This window comes from Onychomys torridus, chromosome 23, assembly GCF_903995425.1.
Source record: "Onychomys torridus chromosome 23, mOncTor1.1, whole genome shotgun sequence".
Classification (NCBI taxonomy): Eukaryota; Metazoa; Chordata; class Mammalia; order Rodentia; family Cricetidae; genus Onychomys; species Onychomys torridus.
Window position 1 is genome coordinate 32,872,848 of NC_050465.1, and position 23,627 is coordinate 32,896,474.

Consider the following 23,627-nt stretch of genomic DNA (forward strand, 5'->3'; position numbering starts at 1 on the left):
TCTTCCCCCGGGGTGTTTTGTTAAGTATGCTGTCCCAGAAACCTGCTGCAACCAGGCAAAAGCACAGCTCATCCTGCCTGCTACGGATTTGATGTCTTCATCTGGTGGCCTCCCAACCCTGGAACATGCTAGTAACAGAACAAAGCTTAAAGGATGTATTTTAAATATTTATCCTAAAGACACCAAATTCCATTTTAGACTGTTTTAAGAAAAATAGTGTTTTTTATTCACTCATGGAAAATAATCTAAAAATTACTTTTATGTAAGTTGAAAAAATTGTTATAATCCTTCCAATAAATTTCTGATTACTCCAAGAATTGGAAACAGTCTTACTTATTCTCTGTCACCTTTAAAATACTCTGACAATTAAAGTGACTGAAATTGTTCATCTATTTTCTAGCAGTTTCATTAATTTCCAGATTTTAGTGGGAAAATTTGTATGTTGTCCAAAATATAAACAGACAATTTCTTCTGCAATCAGTTGGTAAGAAAATGTATGAACAGTTGAAAAATAATAATCTCCAGACTCTACAAGGTCACTTTTACTGTGTCATGCACATGTTCAACAGGGCAGGCAGAAAGAAGCATTTTATTTGATTAAAGCAGGAAATTAAAATTTAAGAAATATTTTAATGTTGTTATGGTTTGATATAGCTCCCCCAACACACCCTAAAGGCATTTGCTAAAATCTCAGTCCCCAGTGCAATGTTCACAGGTGGAGTATTGGGAAGGGACTGGACCATGGAACTTCCCAATCAATGAATTCATGCACTGATGGAGTCGTAAGTCAACAGCACTGTTGGGAGGCGGTAGAAGCATTCAGAAGTGAGGTCTAGTTGGATAAAATCAGTCAAGTAACTAGGGGGCTGTTTGGGGGAGCTGTGTCTTGTACCAAACCCCTCCCTTTATTTGTTTTCTTCCTGGCTGTGGAGAAGGGGGGAAAAGATAGAATATTTGCTCCATCAGTGTTTGGCCATGATGCTCTGCCCCGCACAGGCCCAGAAACAATGTAGCCAGCAGCCCTGGATGGAAACTTCTCACACTGTAAACTAAAACAAATCCTCTCTCCTTTAAACTGCTTCTCACCAGTATCTGACATGGTGACAAAAATGTCTACCTCAAGAGCCTTACAACTTCCTGCTCTTTCCATTATCACAGATACGATATCCTCTCTCGGAAGAACACAGGTTTGGTTTTGTCAGTGTTTGGGGAGCCTGGAGAAAGGCAGGACAGACATGTATGTTCTCCAGTTCATTGTGTGAACAGTGCAGTGGTCTCTTGACATCACCAGAAAAAAGCAAAGGTTTAGGGGTCTAGAACTATCGCAGGGAAAAACAATTTGATGCAAGCCTTTAGAAAATGATGCTTTGAATTTTCCAACAATTCACTGTAGATTTATAAGCATCACTGTTGTTTATAGTAGGCCTGCATTCATTCCACAGGTTTGGAGTGAAGCATCAACCTTTGAACTGAAACAGTTTAACACCATAAGATTCAATTAGTGATTTGCATGTAACCTAATTGTCAGACTGACCAGAACACACAACTCACCCTGCTCATGCCATCAGGTCCTGGGTGAGAGGGATGTCCAGGAGGCCCTGGGGCACCTGGCTGACCCGGAACACCTGGCTCTCCATCAATTCCCTGAGGACCACGAGGACCCTGGAAAGAAAACCAGAGGACACTAAAACCACTTTCAAATATGTAGTTAGTAGAAAGCTAAGTGCACAGCATTTAGCAGATGGGAATCATGGTAATTACAACAGACAATCTAAACACTGTCAATTTCAGCACTGGTCAGGGCTTCTGTTACAGAGACACAGTCTTGGTAAAAATTTTACTTGATGTGTTAAATCTTAGCATAATTAGAAAATCATGTCACCTCAGCATTCTAGAATGAGTTTTACTTGATGAGATTTTTCTTAAGTATATTTAATAGGCAGTTTCTAAATGCACCTGTCTATCTTATAGTTAACTATGAATATGCCTTCTTAGCCTGTTTTTTACCCTATCTTCTCCTAAAATATAAAGGTTCTTGATAGAGTTTGTGGGTCTACTTCATCTCCCAAATTGCACAAGGCTTGCAGAATTTCTGGTGCAGAGCTGACATTTAATACTGTGGATAACATTTGCACATTTCACTCTTCTTTACTTTAAGTCTGGCACATTTTCTTTTCCTTCCCACCCAAGTGGTCAACTAGACAAATGAGAAATCAGAGGCAAGTAACCATGATCCAGCCAAGTCTAATTCTCAGAGAAGTGAACAAAGACCCTCATTGCCAAGCCCCACCCTCTTCCTAACCCACATTTTGAGAGAAGCTTGGGGAACAGCCACGTCCTCAGGTCTGGAAAAGCTCCAGCTTCCAGCTTCAGTATTCCCTTCAGGCATGTGTGTATGTGTGTGTGTGTGTGTGTGTGTGTGTGTGTGTGTGTGTAAAATTGTTAAGCTCTGATAGAAAAAAGAGGAACAAAGAAATCACAAGATAATTTCATTTTTATCACTAAACATGGGGATTGAGTAAAGCAGTAAGTTGATGTTCAATAGTAAAAGGGCTTCTGATTCTTAGCCAAGAGAGTAGCTCTACCTGGCCCACAATCAGCAATTCAAAAATGAGGCCAGAAAGCTGGACAAGCTGAAGAAGCTGATTAATCCTAATTTGCTATACTCAAACATCCATATCTTTAAGTAGTGAGCCAAAGAACATTAATGTCTTTGAATTGAGGTAGAAAAATTTAGCCTCAAAAATTCAAATCATAATTTCTTGAAAAACATTCTTATATTTTAAAAATCAACCCCCTTCTTGCCCCTAGACAACTGGCAATTCACTACACTCTCTCTAATGCACAATCCGGCTTATTCTGCTGTTGTCTCAAGTTCCTGGGTCACACAATGTGACAGAAACCTTTCGCACCAGAGTGCACAGGGTAGTACTTGAGGTTATTCATAGTTCTTTTTCTTCCCAAAATTCAACTGCTAAATGAAAACTATTATTATAAACAGAAACTTAAGTGCTTACTCCCAAAGCATTTCCAAAATAAACAGAAAACTATATTTATTTTACATGTGACTAGAACGAGATCTGGTTAATATTAATTCTCTAAATTGTTAATGTATTAGTTAGTTAAGACTGATCAGATACCATGCAAGGGCTGATCTGAAGGCAGTCTACATTTTTATTGACTTCCGATCTCTTTTGTATTCTTCTGGAATTATCTCTAAACATCCCTGGTGTTAGTCTAACACAATTTGAGATTTAAGTTAACAAACATTTGTGAAAATTTTCTAAAACAGAGTGAACATAAGCAATTTAGTGAGAATAAGAAAAATATAATGTAGAAAGTTTACTATTTAAAAACCAAAAGTGAACTATAATTGGAAATCCATTAAAATATATTTTATATTTCCAATTAAACTTAATCACATAATTTGTGTGCTAAGTTTCTGTGTGTATCTAATGTTCTATGTATCACTTTTCTCCCATCCCCCAGAAAACTCTGCAGATGACCACTAGGTGGCGAACTTTAAACGTCCACATGAAGAAAATTGCTGCACAATCCTCAAAAACTTTTTATCTTCTGTGGATCAGCAATTTGATGCACAAACACAGGCACATGTAAGCATGCACATAGGTACATTATGTAATGTTGCAGTTGTAATAACTGGTGCATGTTTCACTGTACATGATGATCCTTATAAGTGCCATGTGCAATTTGTATTCAACATACCACGTAATGTCTGTCTCCAGATCAGTGTTTAGTTTGTCACTGTGAAGGGACCTGGATAACAATACACTCTAAACTGAAAACCTTTGTGAAGTGATCTGGATAACACACTAAACCGAGGACTTTTGATTAAAGAGTCATAGTGGTCACTGACTTGACAGGTTTCTTTGTATCGGTACTTCTCAACCCAGCACAATTTTGCCTGGAGTTGGCAGCATCAAGGCATATTTATTTGTGACAATTAGATGGGAGATGAGGGTTACTCATGGCATCTGGTAGGTAGGGCTGACAACAGTCCCACAATGTAAGGAATTATCTGGTCCAAAACTTCAATAGTGTTGAATTTGAGAAACCACACTACCTTATGGTCTTCTGTACTGTTTGATAGTAATGGAAACTGGAGATGGGAACTGATACCTATGATTTTAACACTATTCCTTATTGTGACAGTAAAGACCTTCATCCAAAAAACATCTCTGATGAGTATTGTGTCCTGAATCAAAACTTTCTACCTGTGGGTATTTGGTGGTATGTTTGTAGCTAGAAATTGGTGATGATAATTACACCAGGACAACTAGCAAAAGTTACAAATCAAAGGGAGAAATTAACTAAAAAATAGGGACTGCCAACCTGTCCCCCCATGTCCCACCACTGCTAGTATTAACAGAGAAATGTATTTCACACTAAGAAGCCTGTCAGTGTTGCCCTCTGCTCACATCAATAACTACTCTCCATTCTTTGTACACCAAACACACAGACTCCCATCTGATCAGCGTTCTTTAGCATGGGGTAAGATAGGAAACAAGTACCTACCTCATTAGAAAGGAAAGAAAGAAAGAAGGGTTGGGAATTTTAGATTCATTGATTCCTAACCAATAGTTCTGAAGCGGGTGATCATTATATTCATAGCAACTGTCATGTAAACATTGGATAGTGTCATCAAATATATACAAGGACACCTTTTCTGTGTAACCACCCAGGCTCCATCTCATTTAACTCACCTTCTGACTGTCATTTTTATTCTGTGGTGACACTGGGAGAGCTAAAAGCATTTAAACTACTAAAGCCACTCAATAGAACAACCGTGAAGTTTACACAAGAGAATGAGAACATGTCATTTCTTCCCCTAATATGACCTCAATTTGCTGGGGCACTGCCATTCACTTACAGGCCTACAAATTCCACCCACACTGATGGCTCTATTCTAGAAGTATTGATGTCACATTCTATGCATGGTTTGACATGTAGATGCTTCTTAAGAAAAGTAGCAGTAAGAGGTTCATAACAGTGTGACCTAAAATAGATTCTGCTCTTACTTAAATATTCAGAGTTGTGCGTCATCACCTCGCTTATCTATTTCTTCCACTTACATGTTGACAAACACATATTGGGATACCCAAAATTCTATTAAAAGTTAAGCTTTAGTAACTACAATTAGACATAAAATTAAACAACACAATGTTTTTCTAACTGAAATATGGGATAATGATAGCCACAGAAACTTATAACAGTTCTTCAATATCTTTTAGGGTGAGATGTAAGAAAGAATATAATTAAGAAGGGAACAATATAGCTTGTATGCAAACAGGTGAGAGAATGAAGCTATACAGTGCATGTATGCCATCGTGTTTTAGCTTAAGGACACACAGTTTTAGTTTTAACTCATCCCCTTCAATGAGTGTTAATTTTTTTTTCAACTCTTAAATCTCTGTAGCATCCACAACATGGAAAGGAAAGAATTCTTCTCAGGAAATAAATTTTATTCACTAAGAATTTCTTTTTCCTCTCTCTCCAGTTGGACATTTCCACATCAACCATAAATCACAGAGTTCAGGTGTTTTACCTTAACCAAACACTCTTGGCATTGTTTACTCACAAGTGACAACTTCTAAACTCAACATGATGTGTTAATCATGTGTCTCTCATCAGCTTGGTTGTGATTTGACCTTATAAACTGTAATTGATTACAGTTGTGCTATCTCTCTAGTGAGCAGCGGGTAATCATTTTAATGCAATAATTTTCTCTAAATTTGGAGAGCTGTAAGTTCATTTCATGACCAGAGAAGTTTTTGTGGCATTTAATGGAAGTGACAGAGTAACAGTGTCTCTGGCACCCTCACTGCACTCAAAGGAAAAGTGCAGATCAGATCATTTGGGAAAAAACAAACAAACAAACAAAAACAGCCGTCAACTTACAGGTCTTCCTTTGGGACCTCGGTCCCCTCTTGGTCCTTGTGATCCTGGAGGGCCCTAAAATACAAATTATGATTATGGATATAAACAGTCATGAATTTTTAAAGGATTTAATTGGTAAAAGAACATTGAAACAGAAACATCAGGGTCTCAGTTTAGTGCAGTTGGAGACTGGACAACAAGGCCTGTATGTATGAATGTTCTATAAACTAAAGGAGTGAATGTTTCAGGAGTGAGGTTCAAAGATCTGCAAATAATTAGGTACCACATAAAGGTACTGTAGAACTAAACATATTAGCATAGCTACTAATTACAAATTAAGCATCATTTTCAAAGATTTGTCCCAATGTAAATCTCTTGCAATTAAGTCCTAGGTACAAAAACTTAAGAGTTCATGTCTGGAGACACACATAAAAGTGCAAACCCTAAATTATCAATTATCTGGTAGAATATGGGAGTCCAGATTGGTACAGAATGCTCCAGACCACTCATCACTGGCCTACCTGCTGCTGTTAGCCTACTGTTGCTTCATGTACATTCAAACAGTGACTTAAGTATTATTTTTACTGCATATATACACGCACATACATAAAGTCTACTTATAATTTCTCAAATTATAATTGCCACAGTTTCTCTGCCTTGCTTAAAAATACATTATTTAAAAATTGTTATTTGTTTCAACCAACAACACTGTTTCTGTTGTTTTATTTCATTTTTTATTAAGATGTTTTCCAGACTGGCCCTGAAACTCCTTTGGCTTAAGGATCCTCTTCCTTAGCCTCCTGAAAAGCAGAAACTGTGTGTCTTGTTGCCAAGTCCTGCTCAACATCAATGTGTAAAAGTAGAAACTTCCAAAGTAAAATGAGTCTGTTAGAGCTATGTTAGTGTTTTATTTTAAGACATCTGATGTGTTTTGATAGTTAAAGGGTATGTATATGAATGTAGATACATACATACATACATACATATAGATATAGATATAGTGTGTGTGTGTGTGTGTGTGTGTGTGTGTGTGTGTGTGTGTGTATAAAGAATACTATTGATAGTTCAAACCTGAAATAGATACCTTTTATGAAAAGCCAGGAACCTGTCATGCTGGCATATAACTTCTCAAATTCTACTGCAATATATTATTTAAGTAACTAAAACTCTCTTAATCAGTAAGTACACAAGTATGCTCTCATTTCAAGAACAAGGCCAGTCTAAAATTAACAATGTAAACATAGGTTGTTTTTCCTTTCACTACCAGCCAGACTAACGCATAAGAAAAATAAAGTTTTTCAGCTTCAAGATGAACTGACCCTGTGTCCCATATACTGCTTCAAAATAAAATGTCTAAATCTGAAGATAGTTTAAAGTAACACATTTTGGGATATCAAGCATCCTTTTGTGTGTTTCTGTTTTCTCATGTAAGTCTAATCCATAAAAACGTTCAGTATTCACAACAAATACTGAAGAAAAGTACTTACTGCAGGTCCTGGACGACCGCGTATGCCCGTTACCTAAACACCAAACAAGAAAATGTGTAAAGACAAAGTTTTCAGAGACTTGGAAAATTCAACAGTCTAATGAATAAAAACAAAATTACAGTGGAATCGTTTTAAGAGCGTTACCAACTTGCGGCACTTCCTCTGTCTTATGAGTTAAAACATCACCTGTTTTTTTAATATAGGAAGATAGTGTTGACGTGGGAAGTGATACACCCACATGAAGACCGGGCCACTGCAGTAAATCTTCACTCTCATGGCAGCTGTGTGGCCTTGACCTAATTATTCTCTCTATACTCTTTCTTTAAGTGGAAACTTATACGCAGACTCCAATGCAAATGGAGTCTATGAAATAGTCTTACTCATAGAATTATGTGGATTGATAAATGTCAATACTTAGAATCTAAGATATATTAAACATGAAAAGGGAAAACTATAGGAAGTATTTACTTTTCAGGCAAACTGAGAAAATAGGGTTTAAAGATAAAGCAAAAATGTGTATTCTACCAAATAATTAACATGTATGATCTTTTCTCTTGACAGATTGGTAAAAACTGATATAAATCCTATGGTTTGAAATGATAGCACCTCCATAATATCCATGGTATACCTTCTGGTCACTGACAAGGATAAAGTTGTACTGAGAATTATGCATTAATGTTGAATTTTGGTCAGCATCAAGAAATGACACACTTCCAGAAGTGTGGAACATCAATATATATATTTTATATATATATGTAATAATTTAATATTATAAATATATGAGTTTTTTGGATTGTCAGTCATGTGAATATAAAATTTAATATTATAAAACATTAGATATTGGATCAAATACTATATTTATCTTGTTCATATTATATTAAAATTTCTCATTATAAAATAACTTTTTTATAAAGGAAACAATAATATACAACTACTATAGTTATGTTTGAAAATAATACATATTTTTTGTATATAACATATAATATCGAACACACAAATATACTTACAACAGGCACTAATCCTGGTTCTCCTTTTTGTCCCTAGGAAGATTTTTTTTTAAAGAAGAAACCAATTAGCAAAATACAAATTATTTTGAGCAACATCATGTCACACTAGGCTACAGAAACACTGGGAATGTCTACAAAATGCTAACAATGAGAACCAAAAGTTTACATTCCATAATCAAAGTGTTTAGTCAGACATTATTTGCGAGCACAACTTCTACTTAGCTATAGAAGGTAAAATAAATCTAGCATATGAAATGAGAAAAGCTTCACGTCATTTTGTCTTTCGCAGATCAAAAGCAAAGGGTTGAGTGTAATAAGAAAGAGTCAGGAGAAAAGACATAAAGATGAGGTATCACTAAGACATCTCCCCAAGGATTAAAATCACAGAAGAAACCCAGAGAGATGTGCGTGTGTTTCCCACACTTACTAAGTGGCAGGGTTATCGTTATCAACAGAAACCACTACTGCCACCTGTTCTCCTTTCATAGAATTCATGGAGAATATCAGAAGTGACAAGTGCTTGTCTCATCAGAAGAGAAGACAATTGTTCTAGCTGTGCACTTCTCAATCTCTGAAGGAAAACCTGGAAAAGGTCAACTGCACAGGAAGAGATTTCCAAGTCAATCTATGTGCTTCAGCAAAGGAGCAACAAGGAAACTGGACATCAGAGGCATTTCGTTTGAGCACAGAGCTGTAGATTTTTGAAGAAATTATCTCACTCAGTACCTTGCAGATATCCAAGGATACCATTCTGACATGTTCCCATCATTTTTATACCCTCTCACTTATCTGTCAAAGCTACACTGCTACCTTCCTAGACTGTCATATTAAAATAAAAGTACAGTGAACACCCTTGAGTATCAGTGCTTGTGTGGCATCATGATTGATATGTAAGAGATGCTTCTAGAAAACATGTGGGTTAAAAGTCATTCTGTTTTGTTTTTGTATTGTTCTTTTTTCAGTCTAGGTCACCAAATTGTATATTCCAAAAGGGCAATCTAATTATATCTTTCCAACATTACCTCACACATGAAAAACTGATGAAATTTTAAAACTTTTATAATTTGAATGACCATAATGATAGACTCAGCAGCAGGATATACAACATAGTGATCACATCAATCGATCTGAGTCTGGAGTGGGCAATGCTTCACAGTAGGGAAGTGGCCTTAGAGCAAAGGCAGTTCTTAGGGTAACAGTTATGACTACTGATGTCCTCATATGCATGGAGCTCTTCTCTAGGAAAATATTTTAAGGTCCTGAAGGTGAAGGAGGGGGAAAGGGGCAAGTAGTATGCTTTGGAAAAAATTAATTTATTTTGGATCAATTAATTCTCTTCCAATGGAAAGACCAACTCATAAAGCAGAACTCCTCTCCCCTCACTTTCTTTCCTTCCTCTTCCCTCCTTCCTCTTCCTCCATCTATCCCTGCCAGCAAATTAACATCATGTTTCTAATGCACTTACAATATTCACTAAGTGCAATGATTAATAAAAGGATGGAAATAGTAGAACATGTTCCAAAATCCCTAATACGGGTCACAACTTTATGACAGAAATGGACATATGAATAAAATTAACTCAGCGGTTGAATGCTTGTCTAGTGTGTTGAAAGCCCTGGCTCTCCCACGCTGAAGAAAGACAAGACTAATGAACTGTAGAGCCAGTAGGTAAGTGGCCTCTGTAACTAAGTAGTCAAGGAACTGTGTTCATTTGGTCTCAGTATATTTCAAGCTACTTTCTACCCACACCAAGCTTCCAGACATTTCAGAGCACAGTTCTGTGTGGATAGCATCAGAAAAAAATATACAAAGTAAAACTCACCTTTCTTCCTCTACCTACAAATGGAAAAGAATAAATATGTCATTTTATGGAGAAACAACTATGAAAAACAGGCAACACATATGCTTTCAATAGTATATTTCTTATGGATATAGATTTCAACATAGACAGATAATCTACCCACTAATATAGCAGAGCTCAAAAACTGTCTTGAATCAATTCAAACAAAGAAAATGGTACATATATTTGGAATATTCTCATGTGGTCATAATTTTCCTCATAACATTCAGAGATTCTAGTATTAACAAAACCAAAAAACTAATCATTTTTATCATAAATTATTTTTAATGAATGTCCCTTGTTTTTAATACTGTAAATGAGTCAAGTAGTTTAGTTAAATGCAAAGTGTATTAAATGCCCAACTTTGCAATGAAAATCTGCATCCTGCATCCTGTCCTCTGTCCCTTGATTCCTGGTCTCTGTCAAGCTTTGTGCCACCAAAAGAAAGCCACTACTATTGGTTTCTTGTATATTATTTTAATCTTCATAAATAAGCAAATGATACCAGGCACCTAATTTTTCCTTATTCTCCTTTTCTTGTCTGCATATAGCTGTAGATATTTAAATCATAGGAATATTTGCATAAAAGTTGTTTTCCTGTTTCATTTTAAAATCAGGATCTCATTGCAGGAATCTAGCACAGTCCATTTGAGAGCATTACTTTCCTCACAATTAATTATTTGGTTTGTTTCTGTTTTTTTTTCTAGTTACTGAAGACAGCTTATTATCCTACCACAATATTTTGAAGATTGGATGTGAGAGCTATAGGTATAATTCTGGGGTTTTATGGACTAGCCAGAAACCATACAAATTATTATAAAAATGCTATAATGAATAATGATTATATATATATATATATATATATATATATATATATATATGACCAGCTGTAAGCATATTTGTAACATAAATTTTCTTAAACTCTTTGAGCCAATGAATAGAAAATTATATTTTGACATACTATCAATATACCATTTCCTGAGGTTACAACCACTTTATACTCTTACAGTCAGTGAGCAGAGCTCTCAGAACAATAGCTGGTGATACAATGCACTAACAAACACTACAACATTGTCCAGTTTGTTCGGTGAAACAATGTGACTGAAGTCCCAATTTTGATTTTGAGGGAATTTGACAGTATCATACTCCATAGAACAGATGGGAGGAAGAAGAGGTGGACGTGGAGGACCTGGGAAAATGGATAAAGGCAAGCACCGTCAGGAATGTAGAGACCGGCCCTACTAGAGAGACTTGCAGAGCTGCATTGATGACCAGATTTATTTTTTAAACCAGAAAATGTTTTAAATTTATAATTCCATATTTATAATGTTGGCCACAACATTATGATTATTCCTTGTCTGTACTTTAGTATTTTCACCATTTGTGAAGAAACATTAAAACAAGTTAAAAGGTAGTGTGCTGAGTTTTGGTTTTTTTTTCCTTTTAAAGATGGTTATTTTAAGACTTAACAATGGGAACCCCTTGTGAGCATGCTCAGTATCATTGTGGAGAACCAAGAGGGCCTCTAATTGTAACAATGTTCATGGTTGTGATATTTTTAAATAAAATTCCAAATGTTTATTTAAAAAAAACATATTATTTCCTCTCCTATTTTTTATTATTGCTATTTTATTATTTGTAGCTGAAATTTCTTTTTACATAAAATATACTCATCATTTGTAACTTGAATTACAAATTTGCCTGATTTCTTGCATGCCAGTGTGCTGTGGGATGTCTTTCTATATGCTGTAAAAGTGTTACTCTGATTGGTTGATAAATAGAACACTGATTGGCCAGTAGCCAGGCAGGAAGTATAGGTAGGATAAGCAGACAAGGAGAATTCTAGGAAATGAAAGGCTGAGTCAGTAGATGCCATCCAGGGAGCATCATGTAACAGCACACATGTAAAGCCGTGGAACATGTGGCAATATATAGATTAACAGAAATAGACTGAGTTTAAATATAAGAGATAGTCAGTGGTAGGCCTGAGCTAATGGCTAAGCAGTTTTAATTAATATAAGCTTCTGAGTGATTATTTTATAAGCAGCTGTGGGGGTCTGTGGGGCTGGGCAGGACCAGAGAAAACTTCAGCTACACCAATATTTGTTTTTTATTTTGTTTTCTTTGTTTGCATGCTGGCAATTAACCTAAGGCCTCACTCATGGTGTCTGAATACTCTGCCTCTGGACTGAACCAAAGCCTGAGAAAAAGCCTTCTATGTTTCATGACTGCAAAAGAATTCTGTATCTATGACATGAGTAGAATTCCCTTTTATCTCATTTTTGTCAACTATTTGTGGTTTGTCCTGCTGTAAGATGTGTAACTGTTATGAATCTAAGATTTGTCTAAGATTCAGCTGTTCTGAAGGTCTTATGATATCTAATATTCATGTCTGACTGTGATAGGACATTCACATTTTTAAGCTTTTGCTTAGCTATTATAATTTTATCAGCTATTTCTTGTGTGTTTCGTCCTAATTATAAATATTTGTTATTGTAACAGGGCGGTGGTGTCACATGCCTTTAATCCCAGCACTCGGGAGGCAGAGGCGGAAGATCTCTTTAAGTTTGAGGCCAGCCTGGTCTACAAAGTGAGTTCCAGGAAAGGCACAAAGCTACACAAAGAAACCCTGCCTTGAAAAAAAAAAAAAAACAAATATATATATTTGTTATTGCTATAAATGGGATATGTTTTATCTCATTATTTATATTATAATACAACTTTTTACACAGAAAATCTGTATATTTCTGCTGGTTAATTTTATACTACATTGCCTTGTGGAAACTTTTTACTCAGTTTATTTAGGTTTTATAAATGCACACTTTAGTTTTTGTGGAAACTACAGTGTTTATTGCCGTAAAGGAACATGTCTGGAGTGGCTACCTACTGTATGCTACCAGTCATACAAAATGCATAGAAGGCAAAATTACAATTTTCAAATTTCTGTTCAATTTTCCCAACTAACTAAATGTTTTCCCAGGCACTGTCAGGGCTACAGAGTTTTCTGGAATTACATCATGGTTTGTTCTGTTCCATTGTGTTAGTTACTTCTTTGGAGACTTTTCAATAGTATGACTGTGATGATATTGTATTCCCCAATATATTGTGCACCCTAATAAACCTATCTGGGGTCAGAGAACAGAACAGCCACTAGATATAGAAGCCAGAAAATGGTTGCACATATGCCTTTAATCCTATCACTTGGGAGGCAGAAATCCATCTGGATCTCTGTGAGTTTAAAGCCACACTGGAAACAGCCAGGCATGGTGACTCGCACCTTTAATCCCAGGAAGTGATGGCAGAAAGCAGAAAGGTATATAAGGTATGAGGACCAAAAACTAGAGCTGGTTAAGCTTTTGGCTGGTTAAGCTTTTAGGTTTTGAGCAGCAGTTCAGCTGAGATTCATTCTGGATAAGGACTCAAAGACTTCTAGTTTGAGGAAACAGCATCAGCTGAGGAATTGGCGAGGTGAGGAATCTGCTTCTCTGATCTTCCATCATTCACCCCAATATCTGGCTCTGGGTTTATTTTTATTAATAAGACCTTCTAACAATTTGTGCTACATGTGACTATCATCTACCCATATTCTGCCTTTACCTGTGTCCAATTCTTCTTGATTAATTTATTATTTTTCTCTTCCCACAGGTGTCATCTACCTCTTCTGTCATTTGTGCATTCTTACCTCGTTGGTCAACTTCCTAATTCATCTTGCAGTTTTACTTTTCCTGTTTCTTCCCCATGACTGCATATTGATCCTGCTGACAGCTTTTATTTTTCTTAGACACAATTATGACTTTACTAGATTTTTATCTGGAGGTACATCTTAGTACTTAGTAAGGCTCATTAATATACAAAGCACCCAGCACTCTGAAAGTTCAGGGCTATCCTTAGCTAAATCTCCTAAAGGTCAGCTTGGTATAAAGGAGACCTTGTATCAAAAAAAAGTTGTATAATTTTTTAGGTCATTTTGGTATGGATTAATTTTGTTTGGATTTGATACCTAGTTCTTAGTTCCTGCTAGCCTAGTGTGTAGCTCAGGCTGACTTTGAATTCTTGATGTTTCTACCTCACTTCCCAAGTCCCGAATTAAAGGCATGTACCACCATATTCAGCCTCAGAAATTTAATGTGACCTATGGCCACACACATGCCAGTGTGTCCTTTGTCTCATAAATTTAACTGAAGCCAGTTACTCTTCTCTCATGCTTCACTTGTATAAATCTGTTGCCATTCGGCTTTCACTACCTCACTTGGAACGGGTTGCACTCTCCGGCACTGGTTATTGGCAGGAAGTTATAGATTCTGCTTTCTGACACTGTTGACATATTCTCACTTGCTGTTTGTTTGTCCCCAAGGTTTCATTGTGCCGATTCCTGGATTCCTGGGCGTCTGTGAGATGATGTCTGCTTCCAGTTTTTGTGTCTTTATCATTCTATGACACATGTTTATCATACTGTACAAATTTGAGTTTGTTTATTTTAGGTGACTTGTTTCTGGTAAATAATATCCAAGATGAAAAGATATAAGATGCTGTATAATATTTCCATGTATGTGCTGTTGAATGCTTCATTATTTTTTTTTTTGTTATTTTCAATAGAATTTGTGAAAAGAAAGAGAAAACTTTTAAAATGTCTTGACAATTATCAGTACAAGGACTAAAGCAAACAATTTAAAAGCTTAATGTTCATCCTATGGAACTCATTAAAATATACAAATGATAATGCATGCCTGTCTCTTTGATTAATATATATATTAAACACAAATACTTTTTCTCTAAAAATATTTTAAAACCCAGTAATTTGTATCATTCTTTTCTCCACAAACTTGGCTCCATTTCTTTCTATTATATGGTTCACATTAAGCACACCCTGGATTTTTAAAGCAATGTAAGAGAAACTGCTAGAGCAGTAAATAATATTATAAATAATTATCATATTCTGTAGGGTGAAGCTTATACCAGAGACAATAAATATGTTTTCTGCATTTTCTCTTGGACATTAAGCAATGAAACAGAAAACCAACAAAATATCTTGGAGGCACCTTTTATAAACACAATAAGAATAAACAGTAGCCATCTATAATGCACAATCATTCTCTAATTTGATATAAACATTCAAAACAAGATCCTCTAATAGTTAAGAAAAAAAGAAATCATTGTCTAATTCTACGTTAATTGACCTCAGAAGGGAAAACTAGGTTCCCTGCTTGCTCCAGGAGGCTCATCACACTTTTAAAAGAAATATGTTTAGTTTTCTGGTTTCAAAGTCATTAACCTCTGAGGTCACAGAGTTAGTTACTCTGATTGTTCACTTGGATTGTTCAACTCTGAGGGCAATAATCACTGGAAAATAAAGGTGGGCCATTGGCTCTATTCTAAAACAGCTTTGAGCATTCTTACCAAAATTAGTATCTCCACCTCCAGGTGTTTGTGGGCATACTGGACAGCATTCCCCAGAGGGTGTTGTAGGATTGGCACAGCTGAGCATATCTAGGCACTCTATCTTGTCACAAAGAATGGCACCATTGTCGCAGACACAGATCTGACATGGAGAAGGTTTCCAAATGTCTCTATTTAAATACATCTGGCCATTTTGAGTACATGCTATTTCTTCACCATATTCATCTGAAATTAAAAAAAAAGATGTTAATAATCTGAAATTTTATAATCTATGGAATGTTGGAGATAATAAAGTATCATTTTGGTTTTAAAAGACTCTAAGATGTACCCTGCTAGGCTTGAGACCTAGCTCAATCAGTAAAGTCCCTATTGTGCAAGCAAAGGAGAGCTGTATTTAGGTCCCTAGCACCCATATACAAGGCTGGGCAAATGTAGTCATATATGTGCCTGTAACTCTAGTACTGGCAAGTGGATCCTCAGAGCTACCTAAGCACTCAATCTAGACAAGTTCAATGAGAGATTCTTTCTCAACACAGACAGAAAACAATTGTGGAAGATACCCAACATCAGTATTTGGCTTCAACACACACACACACACACACACACACACACTTACCAATGCATGAACACACAGAGAGAGGGAGGAAGAGGAGGAAGAAGGGGAGGAGATAAGAGAAGGGGTTAATCTCTTTAGGAGACAAAAGACCAATGAACTTATTCACATAAAACAGTGAGTATTTCATCATGAAATGATGAATGAAATACACATTCCCCCAATAGATGGAGAATAAAAAATAAACCCAAGTCAGTGTGCTTTTTAGCCAAAGAATGTTTCTCATAAGATTTTTAGTTTTGAAATTATAAGTGATTGAATATAATAAAGTTTGATAAAGAGGAACAGAAAGAAGCCATTAGAAAAGAGAGCAAAAAGAATTTCCAAAAGGAATGAGTAACTTCAGTACATGTAAACCCTACATTACTTTAAACTTATTAGAGATTTTATACAAGTAAATCTCAAGCAAGGAATTCAAGCGGACTCATGTACTGGGAGAAACTTCCAAATAATAGCAAATGGGCTTCTGAGAATTGTTTTAAACATGAATTGAAAATGAAGTAACCATTTCCTATCTCTTGGATTAGGTTTCCATTAACCATACCAAACTGTGGGTATTCATTTTTTAAACTGTAATAGAAACACAGAACTCATAATGAGAGGATTATCTTCACATTAAAATCAGTTAAGAAAAATTATAGCAAAAGCTATATATAATATGTTTATGTCACTTTACTAGTTACCTTTCTATATTTAGATATGTTGTTTTTAATATTGTGAAATATGTATGCATGTATACATATGAAGCAACAGCCATTGCCATGGGGAGGAGTTCTGGTGCTAGCAGCTTTGAAGCGCCTGAGTGTCTAGAGCTGTGCAATAATTCACTTGGGTTTTATTATGTGTAGGTTGGTCTTTTATAAAACTTGAAACAAATTACATAGTACTTTTTCATTGTTGCTTCATATGTTTTTTGTTGTTGCTGCTTTCTGCTCTGCACAAATGATCCTGCTGCCTGGTTCAGAGTTCTGTCAGTTATCCTATATCCTCCTGGCTGTCCCAGCCTACAGCTATCAAGAGTTTTGCTTCCTGGTTCCACCCCACATGGCCTTCTTCATCAAGGAGACAATAGGTTCCCTTGTTTAGACCCACCTACTCCCCTCTGGAACTTCCCACAACAACCACACAGAGGAAAATAGACATCTCAACCCTACTAAGGTTTAGTCCTCACCTGACATTTTAAATACCTCCACTGAAAGGAAAAAGGCAATTGAGCAGAGGAGTGGGGGAGCACTCAACCAACAAACTTCTTCAGATGCTGAAGTCTCAGGAAAGAAACACAATGACACCCAGTTCTCAGAAATAGACAGGTCGTCTGTCAAGTGTTCAGAACAAGACTGCTGAGGGACACTGATCACAACCTTACCCTCTCGACTCAGTTATCATTGCAGAGTAGGAGGCAATAAGATTGTGAGGGCCTATCCAGGCCACCCAGCACTACATATCAATATTGAGACTCTATATCAATATTTCAAAATAGAGAGGGAGGGAGGGAGGAAGGGAGGGAGGAAGGAGGTAAGAAAAAGAGAGAAAAGAAGGAAGGAAGGATTGTAAAATGCAGAAACAGTGGCTATCTACAGCCAAACAGTATGTCCTAAATATATCATAGTTGCACACATGAGCTCACATCAGCTGGAACTGACTGCACAAGATCAAACCAATCAAAATCCCACCCTTAGTTGAGGATTGTTGGCTATTTATGGCTTCTAGGGGATGGAGAGTCAAGTTATTTTCAAAGATATTCCATGAATGGCTACCCACACACATGCACATTCAGGCGGCACCACATGAACGTTTAACGTAAAAGAACAAACAATATTGGGAAAACTACGTGGTGAGGGGATAATAGAGTAATTAGAAAGGATAAAATTGAGGGGTACTAATTAAGTTGCATTATGTACATGTATGAAATTCTCAATAAAATGTGTTATAGCTCCATTAAAAAATGAGTTGTAAGCAGTCTACTTCCAAAGTAAACATTCCAAAACATGATCTATATAAACATGGACTCACATTCATAATCAATTGAATAATTACAATAAGTAGATAAATTTAAAATAACTTCTGAGTGGCAAGATGGATCAGTAGGTAAAGGCTCCTATAGTAAAGTCTGAGTTTAACCCCAGGGGAACCCACAGAGTGTAAAGAAAGCAACCCAAAGATTTCCTCTGTCTCCATACTCTAGTTCTGTGTTCCCCATTTCCTTCATGCAAACATGTGAGCAGACACACAGAATAAATGAATAAAAGTAATTTTTAAAGTAAAAAGAACTTTGTTCACTAAGTTGTGGTTGAGGAAGCCCCATCTATTCACTGGTTTTAAAGTCCTTGCTTCAAAATCAAATACTCCATAAAGTCCAATAGCTATTTCTCTCACAATTTGGGTGGTCAAGGTTGGGGGTTGGTAGTGTTCAAACATATTAATGGGGGTGAGGCGGTAGTGGGTATATGCTAATTGTTCAAATATTGAAACATATATATCACTTGAAATATCATATATTAATATGGATTGTTATATATAATGTTTTAGACAACATTGTGAAGTTATATTTACTATATAATAAAAAACTAATTTATGTAAATTACTATACAATGTATTAATATCAATTAAATATGGAATTGTTATACTATATAATTCCATTTTGTAACACTTAATGTACTATAAACTATTAATTTAAATTTACATATGCATAATGAAATATTCTTAGATATAGTATATTATTAGATGTATTAGCTGTGGTAATATATACAATATAACTGAAATGAACTAAAAGCTGGGAAGTCAAAACATACAAGCTTGCATGCACATTTTCAATTAGATATTACTAGAATACGTAAGAATCTCTTCAGCAGATGGCTTAATCATATTGCTGCAGCTACTTCTGGAAAGGAGGTTTTGAGAATTCTTTCCCCAGTTCACTAGTCCATTTACATTGTTCAGAGTACTTTTGTCTTTGTCAATAAAGCTACTTCTATTCAATCCCTAACTTAAAAGGCATTTCTTGTTTTATATCTTCTGGTAACTGCTGGAATTTTCAAATAATCTGTATTGTTTTCTCTGAAAGTCAAATAAACTTGTTCTTGAACCTGATATGAAAGTGAGAGAGGAGGGAGGGAGAGAGAGAGATTGGAAGAAAAGACTCACCTTTTCAGTTCTGTGTTAACACAAATAATAGCAATTTCTTCCTGGAAGTTTAAGACTATGTGATCTCAACCAAGGGGCAGAGAAGGGTGTCACTGTATTGCTTTCTTTAAATGGCGATGCCAAAAGCTAGTTTTATACTTTGATTCATCACTGATCTCTTTCTCCTGAGACTTTATAATTAAATTTAAGATGATATGGACATGTAGTTGGAATGCTTTTAAATGGCAAGGAGATGAAAAACCACATTCACTACTGAGGCATGCCTTCTCTCCACCCACACAAGAATCTGTCCCCATTACAGAGGGCTCAGTGAAGTCTCGTTGTGCATGTCTGAATGAAAGATGTGTGCAAAGCAAGAGTGTTTAGAGAATAGAGCTCACACACTCCTCTGTGCTTCCACATGACAGATGTGAATAATATGTCTACCATCCTTTGTTTCCACATGGCCATTTACTCAAATTTACTTAAATGAAAAGCAGAATAAGAAACAAAATGGTGGTCAGTTTGTTGAAAAGAATTACAAAGATGTTGTCATGAAATAATTATTGTATGAATACAAAGAAAAAAAGTAAGAATTTTCAAATGACATCTTGAGAAATCTAAAAGTGCCCTCAAGACTATGCTACTCAATTCCAAAACATAATCCAGGCTCACATCTATAGTCTAGATTTGAGTCCTAGAACACACACAAACACACACACACACACACACACACACACACACACACACTCACATCCTGCAAATCTGTGACTTTATGCTACTTACACTTTTTGCTATTTATAGTTTATTAATATCTCTAAAATTTAAAAGAGTTTGAAATCTGGCCTTATTTTTATTCTTTTCTAATTTCTATGATATAGTCTCCTATATTTTAACTTCCACACTACAGGATTGTTTTCTCCTTACTAAATACTCCAGCAGACTGACTCCATTGTGAAGTCACCCACTCTGGCACAGCTGTCTAGATGGAGAGATGTATTTTGTTTGATCATATTTTACTTGAAATCAACTCAATTGTCCTATGTTTATAAAAAGTTTTCATAGATCTGTTTACTTACAAATCTTATGTGCTTTTCAATTTAATTGTCTAAATTCAGTTCTTAATCACTAGATGGCAGAACAATCTTATAACAATAAACAATTAGAAACTTAAGATTTTAAAGCTGCCATTTGCCAACTATGGGCTAACATGCCCCACATTTCCATTCCTTCATACATAGTATGTGGGTAAAAGATACCCACATAGAAGATCTCAAGTTGAAAACCAGCTAGGGCTATGTCATGATATTTTATCTCAAATATAAAGAGGTGGGGGAGGAGGGGACAGACAGTAGAGTTATTAGGAGGGGTTATGAACACTTGCTACACTTGCAGAGGACTTGAATTCAGTTCCCAACATTCAGTTCATAATGACGTGTAACTCCAGCTCCATGGAATTCAACTTCTGGCCAATCTCAACTCTCTGGACCTTGCTACAGACACTGTCTCTCAAGGCATGGCCAATCTCAGCTCTCTGGACCTGTCCACAGACACTGTCTCTCAAGGCATGGCCAATCTCAGCTTAGCCTAGCTTTCAGAGACTCTTCTAAGCAAAGTCCCTACTTCCTTGGAGTGCCTGTTACCACAGGAAAACACAAGACCTTGGAGGAACATTCATTTTTCCCTTTAGCCTCTGATGAGTAAGTGCCAGCAGTACTTTGTCCTTGTTTCTCATGAGTTAAAAGTCAGAAGCATCTAAAGCCACCAGAGACCGCTGAAGGGGACTGTGATTTGACAATGTGTTTTCACATCAGCTTCAAGGTTGTGGCATGTAGGCAGGCAGGTAAGTATGAAAGGGTGGTGGGGACTTTCACCTTCTGTTGTTAAACCTTCTAAGTTTTATTGTAATAGGATACCAAATATAAATATATTTTTAGGATATTCATCCAAATTATCATTTCCTGTGCTCTCTGCCATTGGTCTAAGTGAACAGGAGTAGGCATTTGTTGTGTTTGAATATGAAGTGCCAAGTCTTGGTCCCCAGCTTGCTCTATTTGGAGATGGTTGGACCATGAATGTATAAACTTCATCAACAGATCAAAGCGTTGAGTTCACAGCTGAAAGGGTTGTTAGTATATGGGGACCAGCTGGAAGAAGTGGGTCACTAGAAGTTGTCATTCAATGATATATCCTGTCCCTGGACACTTCCTGTTGGTTTTGCTCTCCTCCAATTTGCCAAGGTGAGCCACTTATCTCTATCTACCCTGAAACTGCCTCACAACATATAGGCCAAGAAGTAGAAACATCCAGTGAGCACTGACTGAAACCCGGGAAATTTTAACAAAAAATTCCCTCACATTGTTTGCCAGAGCTGCTGTCACAGGGACAAAAGAATTATCTACCACAGTATCCAAAGGCCACTGAGCTGAGCTCAATTCCTGCTCTACTAAGAATGACTTTATTTTGTAATCTAAAGCAGCATGAAAAAATATAAAGATGTTATTAACATCTGAGAAATTACAAGGAAGACGACCTCAACACAATTTCAGGGCAGCCTACAAATAAACAGGCTTGGTAAATGATGACAGAAGTCATTTCCTAAGTACTGCCATTAAAGGTTGTTTTAATCATACACAAAAGCTTTTTAGTTAACTAGCAAAACTGTTGGTTTTACTTGACTTAAAATGGAAAAAATGAAAAGCAAAGACAAGACTCTCTTATTAGGTATTACTTAGGTTTCTTTCCATGTGCCATTTGGAAATGCAAATAATTGTGGCTAAGTTATGAAACTAAAATTACACATACTTATGTGCAATGCTCATCTATAATTCTGTCTGCAAGAATGAGTTTTCAGGCTGTTATGGGTTTGTTGTTACTGTTGTTAGTCTCCTCACATACAGAGATGCAACACACCACTCAAGCCCCTGAATATTCGCAAAAGCACTACAGAGAATGAGGTGAACCTATCCAACTATCCTCATACAGTACTGAAGAGGTACTAATATACTTCATACAAATAAACATTATAGATAGATGGATAGATAGATAGATAGATAGATGATAGATCGATAGATGATAGATTGATGATAAATATAGATAGATAGATAGATAGATAGATAGATAGATGATAACGAGAGATCTAAGTAGTTTTTATGTAATTAAATATCTATCCTTAGTGAGTAAACATACATACATATATATCCCACAGCTGCCGAGCCTTTGGACTAAGATTGAGGGCAAAATATTCACCTACCTGATTTCCCTCTTCACCTGCAGGTCCCTCTCAAAGATTACTTCCTGCATAAAGTCCACCCTGACTACTTCACAAAAAGTCTCAAAGTATCACACACACACATAAAATCATGACACACTAACCCACTGACTTCTGAGATTTTTCTCCTTTAATTATTCTGTTTTGTTTTATTTTGATGTTTTTGAGGCACTATGTACCCGAGGCCAGCCTAGACAGGGGTAGTCTTAAACCCTTCATCCTTCTGAATTATTGTGCTGGGATTGCAGATCACCAACACTACATCCAGCTTTGCTCTCCCCTTATGTCTGCTTCCCTGTTTTTCTTTACGTGACAGCTCTCACTTCTGTATGCATTGTTGGTGTCTTTATGATACGATTACAACTTACAACATATTTGGCTTTTCTGCTTAACATATGCTGATATCCTAGAACAGCACCAGGATTTCATTAAGTGTTCACTCAATATTTGGTGAATTAATTTGGTGAATATTGTTTACTTGTTATTCTTTAGGTTGTAGAATCATTCAGTAATACCCATTCATATGTAAAAATAACCTTCCTTCCTAAAGCCAATTGTAGTACCATCAGTGAAATTTAGAACATACTGGATAAAAACATGACTTATTTTAATCCTGGACTATTACCTGATTTTCAAAGAAATATCATTTTATTTGTTTCTTTCTTTCTTTCTTTCTTGTTTTTGTTTTTGTTTTTTTGTTTTTTTCAAAACAGGATTTCTCTGTGTTATTTTGGTGCCTGTCATAAGTGTGGTTCATACTTACAAGAACATCAAATAATTAAGATTGTGATGATACTACATTTTAACATTTTCATTTCAGATATCTTAATCTAAAACATACATTTCATATATTTTAAGTTTTTACTTGTGGAACTTACTTCAAAGACAATGTGGTATTTTAAGATAATATTAAGCATAAGAGACTCAGGTGAGTATAAAATTAGATATTTTGTCTAAGACAGTTTTTCAAAATCACTTCAAGTATTTATCT

General features: G+C 36.0%; 1 protein-coding gene across 2 annotated transcripts in view; it reads right to left on the bottom strand.

Annotated features, from left to right (window-relative positions):
* Positions 1 to 23,627, bottom strand: part of Col5a2 (collagen type V alpha 2 chain) — a 130,042-nt gene that overhangs the window by 48,542 nt on the left and 57,873 nt on the right. For both annotated transcript variants that reach the window (XM_036173707.1, XM_036173706.1), the window contains exons 2-7: positions 15,630 to 15,854; positions 10,215 to 10,228; positions 8,393 to 8,425; positions 7,386 to 7,418; positions 5,920 to 5,973; positions 1,552 to 1,662 (exon numbers count right to left, since the gene is read on the bottom strand). In XM_036173707.1, coding sequence (XP_036029600.1) covers positions 1,552 to 1,662; positions 5,920 to 5,973; positions 7,386 to 7,418; positions 8,393 to 8,425; positions 10,215 to 10,228; positions 15,630 to 15,854 — 470 coding nt within the window. The remainder of the gene's footprint in view (positions 1 to 1,551; positions 1,663 to 5,919; positions 5,974 to 7,385; positions 7,419 to 8,392; positions 8,426 to 10,214; positions 10,229 to 15,629; positions 15,855 to 23,627) is intronic.